This window comes from Martes martes (genome assembly GCF_963455335.1).
Source record: "Martes martes genome assembly, chromosome: 6".
NCBI lineage: Eukaryota > Metazoa > Chordata > Mammalia > Carnivora > Mustelidae > Martes > Martes martes.
In genome coordinates, this window is record NC_137893.1 from 10,203,644 (window position 1) to 10,219,959 (window position 16,316).

The 16,316-nt window shown below is 46.3% G+C and overlaps 1 protein-coding gene across 6 annotated transcripts in view; it reads right to left on the minus strand.

Annotated features, from left to right (window-relative positions):
- Positions 1-16,316, minus strand: part of ARID1B (AT-rich interaction domain 1B) — a gene marked incomplete at its 5' end in the record, with an annotated part of 439,771 nt that overhangs the window by 50,987 nt on the left and 372,468 nt on the right. For 3 of the 6 annotated variants that reach the window (XM_080805568.1, XM_080805570.1, XM_080805567.1), the window contains 2 exons: positions 6,621-6,749; positions 8,512-8,839. In XM_080805568.1, coding sequence (XP_080661694.1) covers positions 6,621-6,749; positions 8,512-8,839 — 457 coding nt within the window. The remainder of the gene's footprint in view (positions 1-6,620; positions 6,750-8,511; positions 8,840-16,316) is intronic. The other 3 variants (XM_080805572.1, XM_080805571.1, XM_080805569.1) reach the window with 1 other exon arrangement.

The window sequence follows — 16,316 nt, forward strand, 5'->3', positions numbered from 1 at the left end:
CACTATATGTGTCACCACGGGTCATCTTAGATGCTGAGGACAGCACCCAGGTTTGGACTGGAGCATGGACAGGAGATACTCTGAATGAGGAAGGCAGGTCTAGACACAGTGGGGAGCTTGGAATATTGCAGAATGTGAGGAGGACAACCATGTCTGAGAGGGCAGAAGGCAGAAAGTCAGAGGATTTGGGGAGACCAACTTGGCCCTGACTCAAGAGACTGCCAAAGCCCGAGTTATGGTTTCAGGTTTGCACACCCATTAGTTTCTCCAAATGCTATCCAGTAACCGAGGCTCGGGTCCAGTATTCTCCTCTGATATCTATCAGGGACAAAAAAGAGGGCATCTGACTTTCCACTTTCCATGGCTTCCCTCTGAGTTTCCACTAGTTATGTTCAGGGAGCGGGAATCCCAAAGGCCAAGCCTTAGACATGTGCTGGCCACCCCAGGGCCCCTTAGGGGGTTACAAGAAATATAGGCTCGTAAGCCTCCCCTGCCAGTGGCTGGGGTGGGTACAACTCCCGCCAGGTAACACAGTTGCTTGTTTAGGGAACTTCACAGACCCTAATCCATGAAAGGTTTGCTCTACATTACGGACTTGGATTCCTTGGATCTCATTAAACTGAAAAAAAAAAAAAAATACACACACACACACACACACACACACACACACACACAATCTTAGTCTTTAAAAAATTAGTGTTTGGGGCACCTGGGTGGCTCAGTTGGTTAAGTGTCCGACTCGATTTCGGCTCAGGTCATGATCTCTGAGTCATGGGGTCGAGCCCCCACACCAGACTCCACACTTAGTGCAGAATCTCCTTGAGATTTCTTCTCCCTCTCCCTCTGCCTATCTCCCTGCTCACATGTGCATGTGTGCGCTCTTGTAAATAAATAAATAAAATGTTTTTTAAAAATTAGTGTTTCACTTTTTTTTAAAAAAAGTAGGCTCCAGGTCCAAAGTGGGGCTTGAACTCATGACCTTGAAATCGAGTCACACACTCTACTGACTGAGCCAGCTAAGCACCCCTTGTTTTAGCACTGTTTGATCTGAAGACTAATAAATATACTCTGTGGTTACCACGATAGTTATGAAACTCTGAAAGATTTGATTGAAGTCATAATCTTAAAATGCCAACAGAATACTCAATTCTAAATTCTGAAGGGAAAAGAAGCTAAAAACTAAGCACAGTATTTAGATGATAATGCAAAGGCTTACATTTAATTGCAGAAATAAAAACTCTACTTAAGCCTTTGATATCTTTTCTTTGTCTTTCAATAATGTGACTTCTCCAATCACAGCTATTATTTTAAAACCTAACTGTCCAAAATCCAAAGGGCTAAATTCTTTGTTAATACACATCACTCACAGTCCCTTCAGGCCCGTGGACCCCACGGCAACTGGGTCTTGACACATTTAGAAGTTTTTTGCCCCTTCCCTTTGACATTTTAATGCACTATCTCCATTAACGTATTTCCACATCAGTGGCTCCCGGCCCATCAGCAGAATTGCGTCATACTGGCTTCAAGGAAAATAATACAGAAGAAGTGCCTTGCTGGCAAACAGCAACAGGGGAAATGAATTATAAATACACCTCCCTAAAGACAGTTGCTGGAAGACATGTGTGTATGGGGGATGCCCATGAGATACGGACGTAAGCGGCTCTCTACAGCCCAGAGGACAGGCTAACCCACTGCTTGTCCGTGGAGCAGAAGAAGACCAGTGATCACGTTACCTTACGATTATGATGACTTCATGGGATATAATGAGTGACAAAGGTTAAAAAATGTTAGAATTCCCAATCTCTTGTTTCACAGAAAACAAAAATATTTTTTTAAAAGATTTATTTATTTTAGAGAGAGGGAGAGTGTGCTAGAAACAGCTAATGAAGGGGGGAGGTGCAGAAGAAGAGAGAGAAACCTAACCAGACTTCGTGCCCCCGAAGCGGGGCTCGATCCCACAACCTTGAGATCACAACCAAGAGTTGGCCACTCAACCGACTACGCTGCCCAGGCGCCTCCTAAAAACAAAAATATTTTAACAAAACTGATTTCGGTTACCCTAGTTTTTGGTCTGATGTAAGTATTAAAACGTAGGTCTCCAGATTCATGGTTGTGATAGTCGGTATAGAAGTTCCCTTGCAGGCAAGAGTGATACAACTTTCCAAACTGACCTACTTTTGCTCATTTTTTTCCCTTAAAACTAAGAAGCCTGTGAGTCTGGCTCTTTCTGAAGTTCAGTCAGTCCACAGGCGTGTCTCTCAGGGACAGCACAGGGAAGACGGACATGGCTGTGCCAGCATCAGCGACTGTGCGCACCTGTGGGTCCAAGTGCTGACTCGGAGCCCTTCCTCCAAGAGCCATGCTCTGGTTGCGATGATGCCGGGCGCTAAAGCCATATGGGAGGGCCGAGACTCAAACCCATCCGTGTGCCCTTGAGCAGTGACTTCACGTCACAAGGCGTGTGGTTCCAGAAACGACGACAACTGCTGTGCATGGGGTCTGCTCGGGGAGGTGCCAGGCCCGTGGTTCCCTGCAGGGGCATCACAGGGAGGGCAGGGAACTGAAGCCCGGACCCTAACTCAGAAGCACGATCTCCACCCAGACTTGGGCTGATGGCTGGTTTCTGGCAGGAGAACTGCCTTTAGGCATGACGGAGAACTAAAATTAAGGCGTTTTCTTTTAAAGGGAAAATCGAGAGAGACCGCACTTAGTGAAGGAAGAGCCGTTCGCACAGGATTTGCCCACCTGTCCCTGGCGGAAGGGTCCCAAGCAGGTAACTCAGAGAGACTTGTTTCCTCCACCATGAACTCAGGGGACAGAGGCTGGACGACACCTATAATCCCTCTAGCTCTGAAGTTCTACTGTTCTGTCATAGAAACCAAACCCTCTTGGAATGCAGAACGGAACATTATCTTCCTTCTTTTTAAAAAATTTTATTTGAGAGAGAGCATGAGCAGGAGAGGCAGAGGGAGAGAGAATTCCAAGCAGACATCCCTGCTGAGCACAGAGCCCGACGCAGGGCTCGATCTCAGCACCCCAAGATCACGACCCAAGCCGAAACCAGGAGTCAGGTGCTCAACCGACTGCGCCCCCCACCCCAGGCGCCCCTGAAACATTCTCGTTCTGATGAAAGATCATAAGGATCTGTGTCAGAACTCTGACATAAGCACCTCAAGTCACCGAAGATGAGATTCAAACTGATACCCGGGGGCGCTGGGGCGGCAGTCTTCAGGGAAGCGGAGGATACCCCGGCCTAAAGATGTGGGGCTTGGCGGGCCTTCTGTAAGTTCACCGAAGTCATGCTTCATCCTGGGGCTCATGCCCAAGGCAAAAACCTGGGTAACTCCGATCTAGCCAAATCCACAAGCCGGCTGTATCTGGCAGGAATGTGAGCTGTTGGACGCGTCCAGGTGCCGCCCAGAACGGACGGATGGACGGAGGCAAAGCACACTTAGCAGCCAAGGGAAATTTTATTTACGTGTGCGTGTGGCCTCAGATTCATGGCAACGGTTCTTTCGGGGCAGTGGCCAAAGTCCCTCCTAATCTTCTGGCCAGCTTTGGCTGTCCTCTGCGGACAATGTCTCAACTCCATTCAACATGGTGCCATAGACAGCCATCAGAACTGGACAGAGGGTGACAATGACTTGCCATCCTTGAACTAGGCATCCCATCAGATCGTCTAATGTTTCCACCTCTCTCTCAGTACTTCCAAAGAGCACCACCTTAACTAGAAATGCTTCAAAACTAAACAGAGCAGGGACGCCTGGGAGGCTCAGTCGGTTAAGTATCTGCCTTCAGCTCAGGTCATGATCCTGGGGGTCTTGGGATCGAGCCCCCGAGCTGGGCTCCCTGCTCAGTGGGGAGCCTGCTTCTCCCTCTTCCTCTGTTCCTCCCCCAGCTTGTGCTCGCTCTCTCAAATAAATAAATAAAATCTTAAAAAAAAAAAAAAACCTAAACAGAACAATGCATTTTCTGAGTAAAAAAGTGTATCTGTATATGCGGGGGGAGGGGCGTCCTGGACAAATGCATGGTATAAATTACTGATTCCAAATGATTAGACATTATTACCGAGCTAATCTAGTACCCGAACAGTGAGAGTCACCATATTCTATTGTAAATCCTCTGATAATCAAAACAAGGAATTCCTTTATTCAAAAGGTAAACAAGAAAAAAAAAAACAAACCCAAATCTTCTACACGTTCCTTAACCTACTCAGTGCAGCATGTGGGTTTCACCCTTCTCATGCCAGCCTTGAAAAGGGAATTAGTGAAACGGCTTCCAACCAGTCAGACCCGTGTGCTTTCTGTACCGTCTTCTCTGCAATGAGCTGTGAGGGCCCGGAGCATAGCTGCCGTAAGCTGGCATGGCTCACGGCGAGCTCTCTGTTCCTGTCTAATTGCACACGGATGCGCGCGCATACACACTCACTACCTTTGTCATTAATATGTCTTTTTTAGGTTCTTTCAGAAGCTCTGGGCCCTGTGGGACTCTGACTCGAGAAAGAAGGCATTTTAACAAACCCTGTGAGGATGTTTCTGCAAGGCCACTTCTTCCCCACAGGAGAAACCGACGTTCGGCGAACGGGTTTTTCCAAACTGCCCACCTGCCTTCCGCCCAGCACGGCTACCAACGGGGAAGACGACAAAAACAAAAGCAAAAACACGAGTTTGCTGCAAGGAGATGTGGAAAGCAAAAGCACGTTGAAAACCAAATTTCTCAACCCACAGCACTAAAACATGTATTACACGTTTTCTCACGCTCAAGCTTCTGCTTTGGGGGGAAAAAAAAAAAGGCACAATAGGTTATGTGGATGGTGAAGGGCAAAGGAAAGAAGATTTAAAATAGAAATAAAACTTTCTTTTCTTTCTTTCTTAGAAAGAATGCTGTAGACATAAAAAGGCAAAATTCTGAGCTCACAGGGATGGGACCGCAAAGACGAGCCTTTGCCAAGTGTCCTTTACAAAATTTACAAAGAAAAACTCCAACATCTTTCTTGTTCTTATTTTTAATTAAGGAGGAGGTGTTGTGTTCTAAGGAAGCTATGCGGATGCTGTTGGCTGAAACGCAGATTGGATCTTCTCGTGCTGGTTAGCTAACATTGATTTTCTGCCCCAGTGGAAGAGATTTTACTCTGATGCATGCCATTTAAATTCATTTTACACAGCTGCTTAATGTGGCTTGGCAAGGCACAGCCAAACTAGCTTTGTGGGACTAAATAGAACTCCAGAGTTGGTGAGGGACAGATCCTATGGATTAGCAGCTGATGATGAATGCCTCCCTCTCCCCACTGTTATTTTCCTACTGACTCATGGACTGACCTTGAAGGTACCACAAGAGAGGAGAAAAAGAGGAAAAGACAAGGTCCCCAAAGAATTATGTTTACTGAACTCTACATTTATTATTTCGCTTTTAGGATTATGTTTACAAAATTCTGTATTTGTTGGCCCACATTTAGGACCATGTTTACAGGATTTAGAACTCTCGACTGCAAAATTATCATTTGCTCTTGCTGTCTAAATAAATGTATCCCGAATATAAAACTAGTGGAAGGCTGTCTGTGTTAAGTATTCACAACAAGTCGTGAAAGCACAGTTGTATACGTTTAATCTTTAAACAAAGCCAGCGGACTGTTCCCCGTTTTATCTTCAGCAAAAATGTAGCGTGTTTCTACTGCAGCTACTGAACAGGACTCAATCTCTGTGGGATAATCTTATCATTATGATATGGGAAACAATATCAATAATAATATTTTCACTAAATAAATCGCTCAGTAATAATATACCATAGGAGCATTTACTAACCTAAAAATGGTGACAGCCTGCTCTTATAAAGTTCTGTAGTAAGGAAAGAAGACAGACACTTTTTGTTGCTGTATGTAATTCCTGTGTTGAAATTGACAATAATATGGCAACACTATGTTTAGAAAGCAAATTCTGTGTTGGAGGATTTGGTTGCATTTTTCTGGTGACTTCAATATTCTAAAACTCCTTGGGAGAAGGAAGTAACAGAAATCTTTGGCACAGACGTCTGCTCAGTGATGATATAATGAAACCCCTCTTAAGTCCTATTAATAACCTGAGTCATGTCTCCTGCAGCAAGTCTCCTGTCAAATGAGGTCGCTGTGCTCGGAATTCGGGGGTGTGTGTGGGAGTGGGTCACCGTAGTGGCGGGAATGACAGTAACACAGTCGTGATAACAGTGCTGTACGACACAAGTTCCCAGACAACACAAGGACGACAGTGGGGGAAATCACGCCAGGGGAGGTGACCTCGTTACTCTGACGGAGCTCAGAGTGTGCATTTCCCTCTCAGGCACGAAGGAGAAGCAGCCATGCCCAAAGCCATGCAGAGACAGGATCCGGGGACGGCATGCAGGGCGCCACCACGCTACCACGGAACCGTCCAGAAGAGTGAAAAACAAAACAGAACAAAACGAACAAACCCCCCGAAACAAACGAAAAGAAACAAAAAGACAACCCCCTTTGGAATGGATTTCCTTTCAGGTCTTTCGCTTTCTTGTTTGGGGTGTTCCTTTCGCAGCCGGATGGCATGGTCATTAACGGTTAAAAAAAAAAAAAAATGCCCAGGTCCCGCAGCAAGTCAGGGTATGTGGCTACCTACCCGTACTGGTCAGGCTGGTGCATCATGGGAGCCTGGGAGTTGCCATAGTTGGGGTGCTGGGAAGAAAACATGGGGCGTCCCCCAGCCCCAGACTGGCTGGGATAAGCAGGCGACCTAATGTATGGTGGCCTAAAGCAGAACAGAAGAACAACTTCTTTGGATTTGTTCTGTAGACAAGTCTGAATCCCCCTGCGCTTTCGGTTCTCTCCACGCGTGGGTGTGAGCGCTACAGAATGTGGCCTCGGAGATGGTTCCTCGAAAAAAGGGCGGGGAGGAGGGCAGGGCGAAGGAGAGAGATGGGGAAGACTGTCAGAGCTGGTCCCCATGCACATGTCAGCGCAGCCCTGACTCCGGGACAAGCCAAAACGCACAGTCCTCAGAGCGCTGCGAGGGCTGCAGCGGGCGGCCCAGGAAGGCAAGGCTCTGGGGTGGCCGGCCGCTCAGAGGCAGATGTGACAAGGCAGGGACGTGTTCCTCTGCACGAATTGGTAGAAAATGCCACATCGGCTGATTCCGGAAGGGAACAGCGCAAGGCTTTTCCATGGAACAGCTGGTTGCGCCCCGTCCCTCTGGGTCCCTCTGGGTGTCTTCCTCCCAGGCCACCAGCCGCGGCCTCTGGTGCCATCCGGCACTTTCCACCTGAGAGGAGCTGCTGCAGCCATGGACAGTTCGGTTCAACCGATCTCAGAACTTCAGCTGGACCAGGCGAACCGGTGTTTGTGGATGGGTTTATTAAAACATTCCCCAAGGCCTGTGTGGGTTCTGTTTCGTATAGACAGGGGTGGGGTTCAGGAGATTTTAAGGAACTGTAATATGGATGAGAGAGGGAAAGAGAATGACTGACTTTCATTTTGATTCCTCAAGGGAAATTTATCATTATTTGGAGCAAATGCGAGACTAAAGGGGTCCCTAACATCCCCCAAATAGCAGCTTCAGAGGAAAAGTAACAAAGGGACACATTTAAACACACACACACACACACACACACACACACAATTTTTCTTTCCCTTTGACAAAAATCTGATGCTTCTATCTTTTCTTCTGAAGACACCCTATCTTCATACATAGCTTTCAATGTGCTTTGATTTAAAACGTATTTTAACATTTGTTCAACATAATGTAAAACATACCTATAAATGCTTCTCTTAAAACTATTCACTTCTGTCTCACAAATTTTTCATTAAGTATGTTATTTTTATGCAGGTTAAATAACTTCAACAATTTTAAAAATCAAGATTAAAAACAAGTAAGTAACTGTAAGTAAGTACAGTAAGTAAGTAAGTAAGTAAGCTGAAACCTTGTTCTGTCAACTTAAACTTTATGAAATATTATCTTTGCTTTACTGGCCACATTTTGGTTTGGACAGATAGAGAGGTAGGCCTAGAAAAATAAAATCTAACATGAGAGTATGAAATCCATAATCTCACACAGAAACATTTAGACAAACACACACAATACAAATATGTGCATAGACAGAGTTCCTATTTTATAAAGATTGTTATGGTGGGGTTAAAAAAAGAAAGGAAGGTGGTTCTTTTTCAGTAGTTTAGATTTTAGAAGCCTACTTTTTCAGCTTTAGACTTTTCCTGCTTAAACCTTGCTCCTCTAGCGGGACACCCAGCTAGGCCGCTGCCCTGGGGCGCAGGTTGCGAGGTCTAGTCACAGTCACTCCGAATGAGCTCCCACAGCGGACGTGGCCACCACTCAGGTTCCTCCCTCCGTGTCTCACAGATCGTGGTCTGCTACTGACTTCTCTGTACTTTACGGGACAGCGTGTGTGAACACCAAAGGGACGGCCAAGCCGAGCGACACCGCACTCCCCACCCCGGGTCATGCGGGCACGGGGCCCGCTCGCAGGTACGCACACAGACCACCTACCCCGACGGCATACCTGCTCTGGGCCGAGTTTGCAGCGGCCTGCATCACTGCGGCGGCTGCCTCCTGTGCCTTACGGTTCACGGTTGGCATCGGCGGCCCCATTCCTGGCCCTCCCTGCTGAGACATGCCAGGAGAACTGGGGGTCATGCTGCTCATATTTCCAGGAAATGGTCTGTTCTGCATCCCAGCTGATGGCATTCGTCCCAGGGGCATAGCACCACATGGCTGGCTTGGCCCTTGTCCATGCATCTGGTTGTTGGCATTGATGCCCATGCCGGGCCCCGGGCCGCTGTAGCTTGCACTGGGCACCCCGCTATACGTTGGGGGTCTGGAGTAGTTACCTAAACAAAAAGCAAACACAAATTAAAGCCTTTTACTCAGTATCTGGACTGGTGAGAACATTCGCTGGAAATGCTTCTTGTCCAACAATGTGGTCAACACAGAACGGCAGTCATTATCCTTATTAACCCTTCCCCTGTTGGCACGGATGAGGCTGGCTATGTCAACACGTGCTTGCTCAGACCATTCCAAAGGCAAAGAGCCACACAGGACCACTGCGAGATGGAGGGAACGTGCAGGCTAATCATTCAGACCATCCAGAAACAGGCAGGGGATGCTGGTAGTGAGTGTTGCCTCAGTCCACCCAACGCTCACATGCTTACCTTTTAAGCAAAGTTATGATTTCAACCCTAGTCCTTGGGAACACACCACTGAGACTGCGTGACTACGTGACCACTGTGCTCGACAGTCCTGATCCGGGGCTCTCAGAAAGACAACATGTGAGACAAACGTGTGGTCAAAATTATCCTCCAAAAAACCCCACAGGAGGGGCGCCTGGGTGGCTCAGTGGGTTAAGCCTCTGCCTTCAGCTCAGGTCATGATCTCAGGGTCCTGGGACCGAGCCCCTCATTGGGCTCTCTGCTCAGCGGGGAGCCTGCTTCCCCAGTCCCCCTGCCTGCCTCTGCCTACTTGTGATCTCTGTCAAAAAATAAATAAAATCTTAAAAAAAAATAATAAAAAAAACCCCACAGGGGATGTCGTGTGGGGGCTCAACAGCAGTCCGACCAAACAATCCGCTTTTCTCTGGTGCTGGGAGCATGTCTGGTTTGTGTGCGTGTTTGGTTTTTTCCCTGAGCACCAGATGAAGCAGCTAGTTTGTGCTTGGTGCCTGTCTTACGAAATACGGTTTCAAGCACTACCCAGACGTGGGCGCAGTGAAATGGGGACACCACGGGGAGCACGCAGAGCCTGAGGAGGAAGTGAGGGACCACTAGTGCACCTCCAGCCGCCGTTCACAGTGGGGGACACACTGAGGAGAATGGCGGCTTTAAGGGTCCCAACTATTTCAGTAGTTCTGTCTTCTCTCTCCTTCCACACCTTTTATTTTGACTGAGTGTACATAGATTAAATTCAAATAAATTGAAGGCATATGTAAGTCATTCCAATAATAATAAAATTGAAGATAGTAACTGCCGAACCACACCACGTATGACACACGGGGCTAAATGCTTTGCTTTGATGATTACATTCATTTCTCCAATAACCACATGAAATATATATAAATGACGACGATTCCATCTACAAATGGAGAAAATCAACAGCTAGTAGGTTAGGAGTCAAGCTCAAGCAAAAGGATTCTGGGACCCATGTAATTAACCAATAAAACATGCTGCCTTCCCACAAATGATTATTGAAATAAAATGAATGTAAAAAGCATTTGTAGAATACAGATCAGTGTTTCTCAATCAATCCTTACTGCTTTCTGAAAGAATCTCCTTGTCAAAATAACGTAACTGTTCTAGGGGATATAAAGTAAATACAATGTAATTCCTGCACTCAAAAAGCTCACTGTGTGTGTGTGTGTGTGTGTGTGTGTAGAGTAGCAGGGATAAGACAAGAAAGTGTATAAAAGCAAAAAAGAAAGAGTGCAAGAATAAGTCTGCTTGGGGGTGGGGCAGGGATCATCGCAGTAGGGGAGTTCGGGGAAGGTTTCTTTGCTGGGCTGCGACCTTGGGAGCCTGTGGGTGGGCAGGCCCTGGGACCTGGGGGAGCTGGTGCCGAGAGAAGGCTCCGCACAGACTGTCTCCAAGATCTTAAACTTGTTCTCCTCTTTCTTGGTTTCATCCTCTTCTCCATAAGGCAAAGATAATCCCCTCTACTACTGTCTACTTGAGTTCTTGCTAGGATTAAAGGACATTATGTATGGGAAATACTGCAAACAAGCACGTGAAAACAGGAGGGAGTAGGTATCTGGGTGGCGAGTCAGGGAGAGGAGAGGACAGCACACGTTATAGCCAGCCAGACAGCAGAGAAACTCAGACGGGCCACTGATGAGCTCTGTGCCGCTGTGTGCCGGGCACCCCGGGGTCAGAGGGCACCTTCAGTAGGGCCTTGTGTTCCAGGCCTCCAAGTGTAGGGTTTATCCTGAAGATAAAGAGAAGTATCTACAGGTTTTCCAGCAGAAATTGGATTTGATGAGTAACAATAATAAAAGCAAACACTTAATACTTACTGTGTGCTAAGCTCAATTCCAAATTCTGTGTGAACTCATTTTATCCTCGTATCAAGCCTAAGAGGCCTCTGTTATTACAATCCTAATTCTGGAGATGAGAGACCTGAGGCACAGGATGTTAAGGAGCCCGTCTCAAGGTCATGGGTCTACTAAGCAGAGAAGGCACGGTTCGCACGCAGGTAATCTGTGTGTGCGGTTCAGAGTCCGAGCACATGACACTACTGGTGGCCTCTCAAACGCTTAGGGAAAAACTATACTTATGTGACACATCATCGCAACTGTAAAACGAGGTTTTCTTAATCCACACGTGTGAAACTGCATCACCTATAAACCTACAAGAGATCTGCAGTTTTTTCAACAGGGCCTGGGTGCATCATGTGAGCTTTCTTGTTGGGTGTCCGTGGAGCGTGTTATTTATTGCAGATGGTGGGAAGGTCACCATTCTGTAAAGGTCTGGATGGTACATTATTTTAGCTATATGGGCCAGATGGTCTCAACTAAATCGTCACTGTGGCCCCGATGGGGCCAGAGGCGCTCCATACACAAATGAGAGTGCCTGTGTCCCAATAAAACTTTATTTACAAACACAGGTGGTGGGCCAAGGTTGGTCATAATCTGCTGGCCCCTGCTACAAAGCAATCTCAGGACAAACCAATAGAGTGCTCCGCCAGAAGGGGACTTGTTACAACCAGCAACGTCTTCAACCCTGAATGTCCTCTGGAAGGCGAAGGAAAGCCTAAAGGGGAATGACAACAGAGTGATGCCCCAGCAGTTCCGGGAACTGGAAATGGGAGGAAAACAAAAGAGACTAGAAGGAACAGGAGAGGTGTGAACAGGTACCACTCAGGTCCTCGTGAGTCAGTCTTTAATGGCCAGCTCCTTGAATTTACACTGCCTTTTCCTAAGAAAATACTCTGCCTTTGCAGAAATAATCGAACGGACACTGTTTCCATGTAAAATGTAAAACATTCACTGTTGATCAATTTCAAAGTTCTTTATAAAAAGTTCTTCAGTTGTTTTGGAATCTCCCACCCCACAGGACCACACATAAGGTCCCCGTCTGTCTTCCTGTCACACCATTGTGATGGAAAGGGCACCTTATGCTCCCCGGCTTGTGAGGGACACGGCGCGGTGGGCAGGCTGCTGGCCTGCCTCTTCCCACGCCTTCTTGGAGCACAGTCCTCCGAAGGCTTCTCTGTGGGCAGAGTTAAGACTTCTCCTCTCCATCCTCGATGACCTCACACGCCCTCACTTCCAGACAGTCTGATAGCATCAGGGAACACAGTGCTCTTTTTTGGCTCTTGCTTTTATTAAAAATAAATAAACTCATTCACAGTTCGAATGCAAATGAAATTAATTCACATATTCATTCGATTACTAGCTCCCGCCCTCCCCCAGCACTTGGTAAGTGACTCATTTGGGAAGAAACTGGATTCAGTGAAAACATATGTACCCTTTGCTTTCGAAGGAAATGAAATAACACTTGAATCTTGTTTTAGAAAACAAGCGTTTGGACATGGTTATGGCAGACGGGGCCCACAATGCAGTTTTGTTAGAGAAGAAAGTTCCTGATTTTGTTGAACTCTGCTTACGGTTGGAACAGAGAAACCCTGTCAGCCCGGGCTCTTGCACTTTGGGTGTAACTGGCAGTCAGGGCTGTATTTTAAGGAACACAAAGGAAAGAAATGACTGAGATGTTCGGTTACCCTGGACCCTACTTCTTCCTTCTCATTCACGGTGCATGCTAAGAGGAAGGGCTGCGTTTCAAGGGCTTTGCTCCATTCCGCAGCTGGTCTGCGGACAGCAGGTGGGCGGGGTCCGTGTGAGCACCCGACCCCGGCGCACACTCACACACGCACGCAAGCACTTGTGCTTAGAAAGGCCCATTGAGTGCTGTGCTCCCAATCTCATTTTCCTCAATCAGTTGGGTTGATTCCATGAATTGGCACTCAAAAGCACACGTCAAGGGAATCCGTTCTAATTACAGAGGCCTCTGTTTGGGAGAAGAAATACAAAGTCCCCTTTTCTTCTCCTTGAAACGCTAAAGACTTTCCTCATTAAACTCACATGCCTGGATAAAAATGCTTTCTAAAGGCTTTAAATGGCTTAAGAGGCAGCAATGGACGAAGTGCAGGCTCTAGAATTTGGGTCTGAATAGCGGCATGACCTTGGATCAGTTACTTAACCTGTCTGACCATCCGTTTTGCCATCTGTAAAAGTAAGCACGATCGTGGGGACCCGGTACCGAGGGACTAGCAGAGTGCCGAGCACAGAGGCCCCGCATACACGAGAGTGGCCACCACCATCATCAACGATCACAATACTGTCAACATCGTGGATAACGGATGATCTTTCCCCGTAATCTTTTTAAAAAAATGTGTGGAAGGAGTGAAAAGTGATTAATGCCCCCCCTTTGCCGTCTCGATAACATATCTTTCTCCCCCAAATAAACAAAAACCAAACATGTAAGCCAAGCAAAATATGAGAGGAAAAGCCAGGAATGAGAAGTGCAATCTTATTTCCATGTTTCTCTAATAGATTAGTAATTTGTTGGCACCAGCGCCGACAGAAAACAGATGGATCCAGCGTTAAGCACAATGAAGGCAGCAGATGCTGGGCCAGCCCACCTCAGCTGGACGGGTCTTGCAGCCAAGTCCGAGAGCCCACAGTTTTCAAGTGGGTTCATCTTGGCACACCAGTTTCGGGAAATCGGTCACCAGATAAATTCAGACTTCAACCCACCAGGAGGTGTAGTCAAGCACTAGCTGGAGCGGGACTCTGTTCGAGTCACATTATTATTTTAGTAGGATCACAAAAAATTCTGTACCTGACTCTGGAATATTTAATTTGCAAGTTACAGTCTATACTCCAAGCCTCCTGCCTGTATTGAACTATTAAGTGTTTCCACTCACATAAGAAGTTTTGCTTCTCAGTGGCATCATTTGACAATCACTGCAGAATCACTTCTACACGCAAGGCCCCATATCATTCCCCCCATGCTGTGGAGGGTGAAACGGTGCCCAAATCACAGACCAGACACTTTGCCCGGAGCAGGAAAAAATAAAACGGACTCATTAGCTATGTATTATGATAAATGTATTTGTGGATTAGGGCTAAAAAGGCACTGACCTTGTTGCTTAGTTAATAATGTTCGCCACTTCTTATAGCTGTCTACTACATCACATGACTTTAGGTCAAGTTTATAGAGATAGAATTTACATACAATAACAATCCTATAGGTCCTATAACCACCAGAACATGGGATATTTCTACCATGACAAAAAAACTGCCTGTTTGTGGTCAGTCTCATGGCCACCCGTGGGAACCACTGATTTGATTTCTCTTCCTAGAGCTTTGCCTTCTCCCCAATACTGTCATATACAATCATGCAGCATGTAGTCTTTTGTGTCTGGCTGCTTTCCCTTAGCACCACGCTTTTGAAATCCATCCACATTACTGCACACGTCAGCGGCTTCTTCCCTTTGGTTGCCGAGTAGCTTTCAATTCTGTAGACATTTGAGTTGTTCCCCGTTTTTGGCAATTACGAGCAAAGCTGCTAACATTTGCACACAGGTCTTTGTGTAGACACAGGTTTCATTTCTCTTGGCAGGACCCAAGGAATGAGAGTGCCAGGTTGTAGGGTAAGTGTGTGTTTGACTTTATAAGAAAATCTACCAAAAAACGTATGAGTTAAAAAAAAAAGTATGAGTTCTAACCCCTCTACATCCTCGATATTGTCAATTAAAAAAAAAAATGAGCCATTCCAGTAGGTGTGGATATCACTGTGACTTTAATTTTCATTTCCCCAATAAAGAATGAGCATTTTTCACATGTTTATTTGCTGCTTACCATATTTCAGTAAGATCCTTTCTGTGTTAAAAAAAAAGTTGTATTTCAAAAACCTTCTTCTAACTCCAGCTTTCCACACAGGCTGATAACACAATATCGCTCTTTTAGATACTACTTTGGAGGGAAAATGATCGAGTAGATACGAAGACCACAAATGCAGGTTCAAAATGAAAGATGACTTACCTTCAGTCGCATTAAATCCTGCTATTGGTGGGAATGGAGAGAATTTGTTTTTGGAATTGGTATTGATGGCACCACATCTTTCCTAGATCAACATGCATTTTAAGAAGTCTTCACAGTGTAAGAGAAACAGCCATATTGCCCAAAGCTTGGAACAGAGGGGGAAAGGCCAAGTGCCTTACAGTATGGCTTTAGCGGCTCACTTCTGATAGCTCTTTCCGTATGTTACATAAATGGACCCCTTTAAAAATTTAATTATACGATAATGCAAGCTCAGTGCAGAGAATATACATGCACAGAAAGAAAGAGACAAAAATGATCCTTCGTTTCACCCCCCAAAGATAAATCTTAAAAATCGAGTCATCAACCCCGACCCTGTGAAGCATCAAGGTAGGGTGGAAAAGGCAGCAGCGTCTCCGGAACTGCCCATCTTCCTCTCGTTCAGAAAGAGCTCTGAAGGGAGGGCCTCTTCCATGCTCGCTGTGTGCTAACGGCGGGGGATTCGGCAGCAAATGAAGGCAAAGAGCTGCCGTTCTGGTGGCATGAGACAGGCAAAGAAGTCAAGTCTAGACCATGTCCTGTGGTGCCAGTAAGTGCCCTCAAGAAACACAAAGGGAGATTTATACAGAGTGGCGAGGAGAGGCGTCCCACCAAGGTGACCGAGGAGAGCCGCCCCGGGGAACGGAGCTGCGTGCGTGTTTGCAGCCTCTCAGGAAGAAGTGCATCTTCAGAGAAACAACTCTCACAGAGCCCGACATCATACAGGCCCAGGGGACGTATGGGCGCCGTCAGATGCCAGCCAGCAGCTGACTCCAGGGCGGTGAGTGCGGAAGAGAGCACAGGCCCTCAAGGAGCAGGGGTATAACCGTCTGCTATGTGTGACCTTTAGAAAGCCACTTGTCACTCCCAAGTTCAGTTTCCTCATCTGTAAAAAGGGTATAAGATTATCCGTCTCGTGTTGCTGTGGGGGAAAAAAATAGTAACTGCAACTATTGTTGGGCCCTGACAATCAATAAATGGCACCTTTCAAGGAATAGAGAGAAACTGTTCCAGTATCAGTGACTTTTTATCAGTGAAATGATCTTTTCCTATACTGCACATACGTTGAATTTTACTTTCATCATGCACAAATATTCAAATTTATTTCTCAGACTGAGTAGAAGTAAGCACTAACATTAAAAAATGTAAAAACGTATTATCTCAAATCAATAGCAAAATTTAGTATAAAACAGCAAAATCTCTATGGTAAGAAACAAAAGCATCTCAGAGTCACCGTG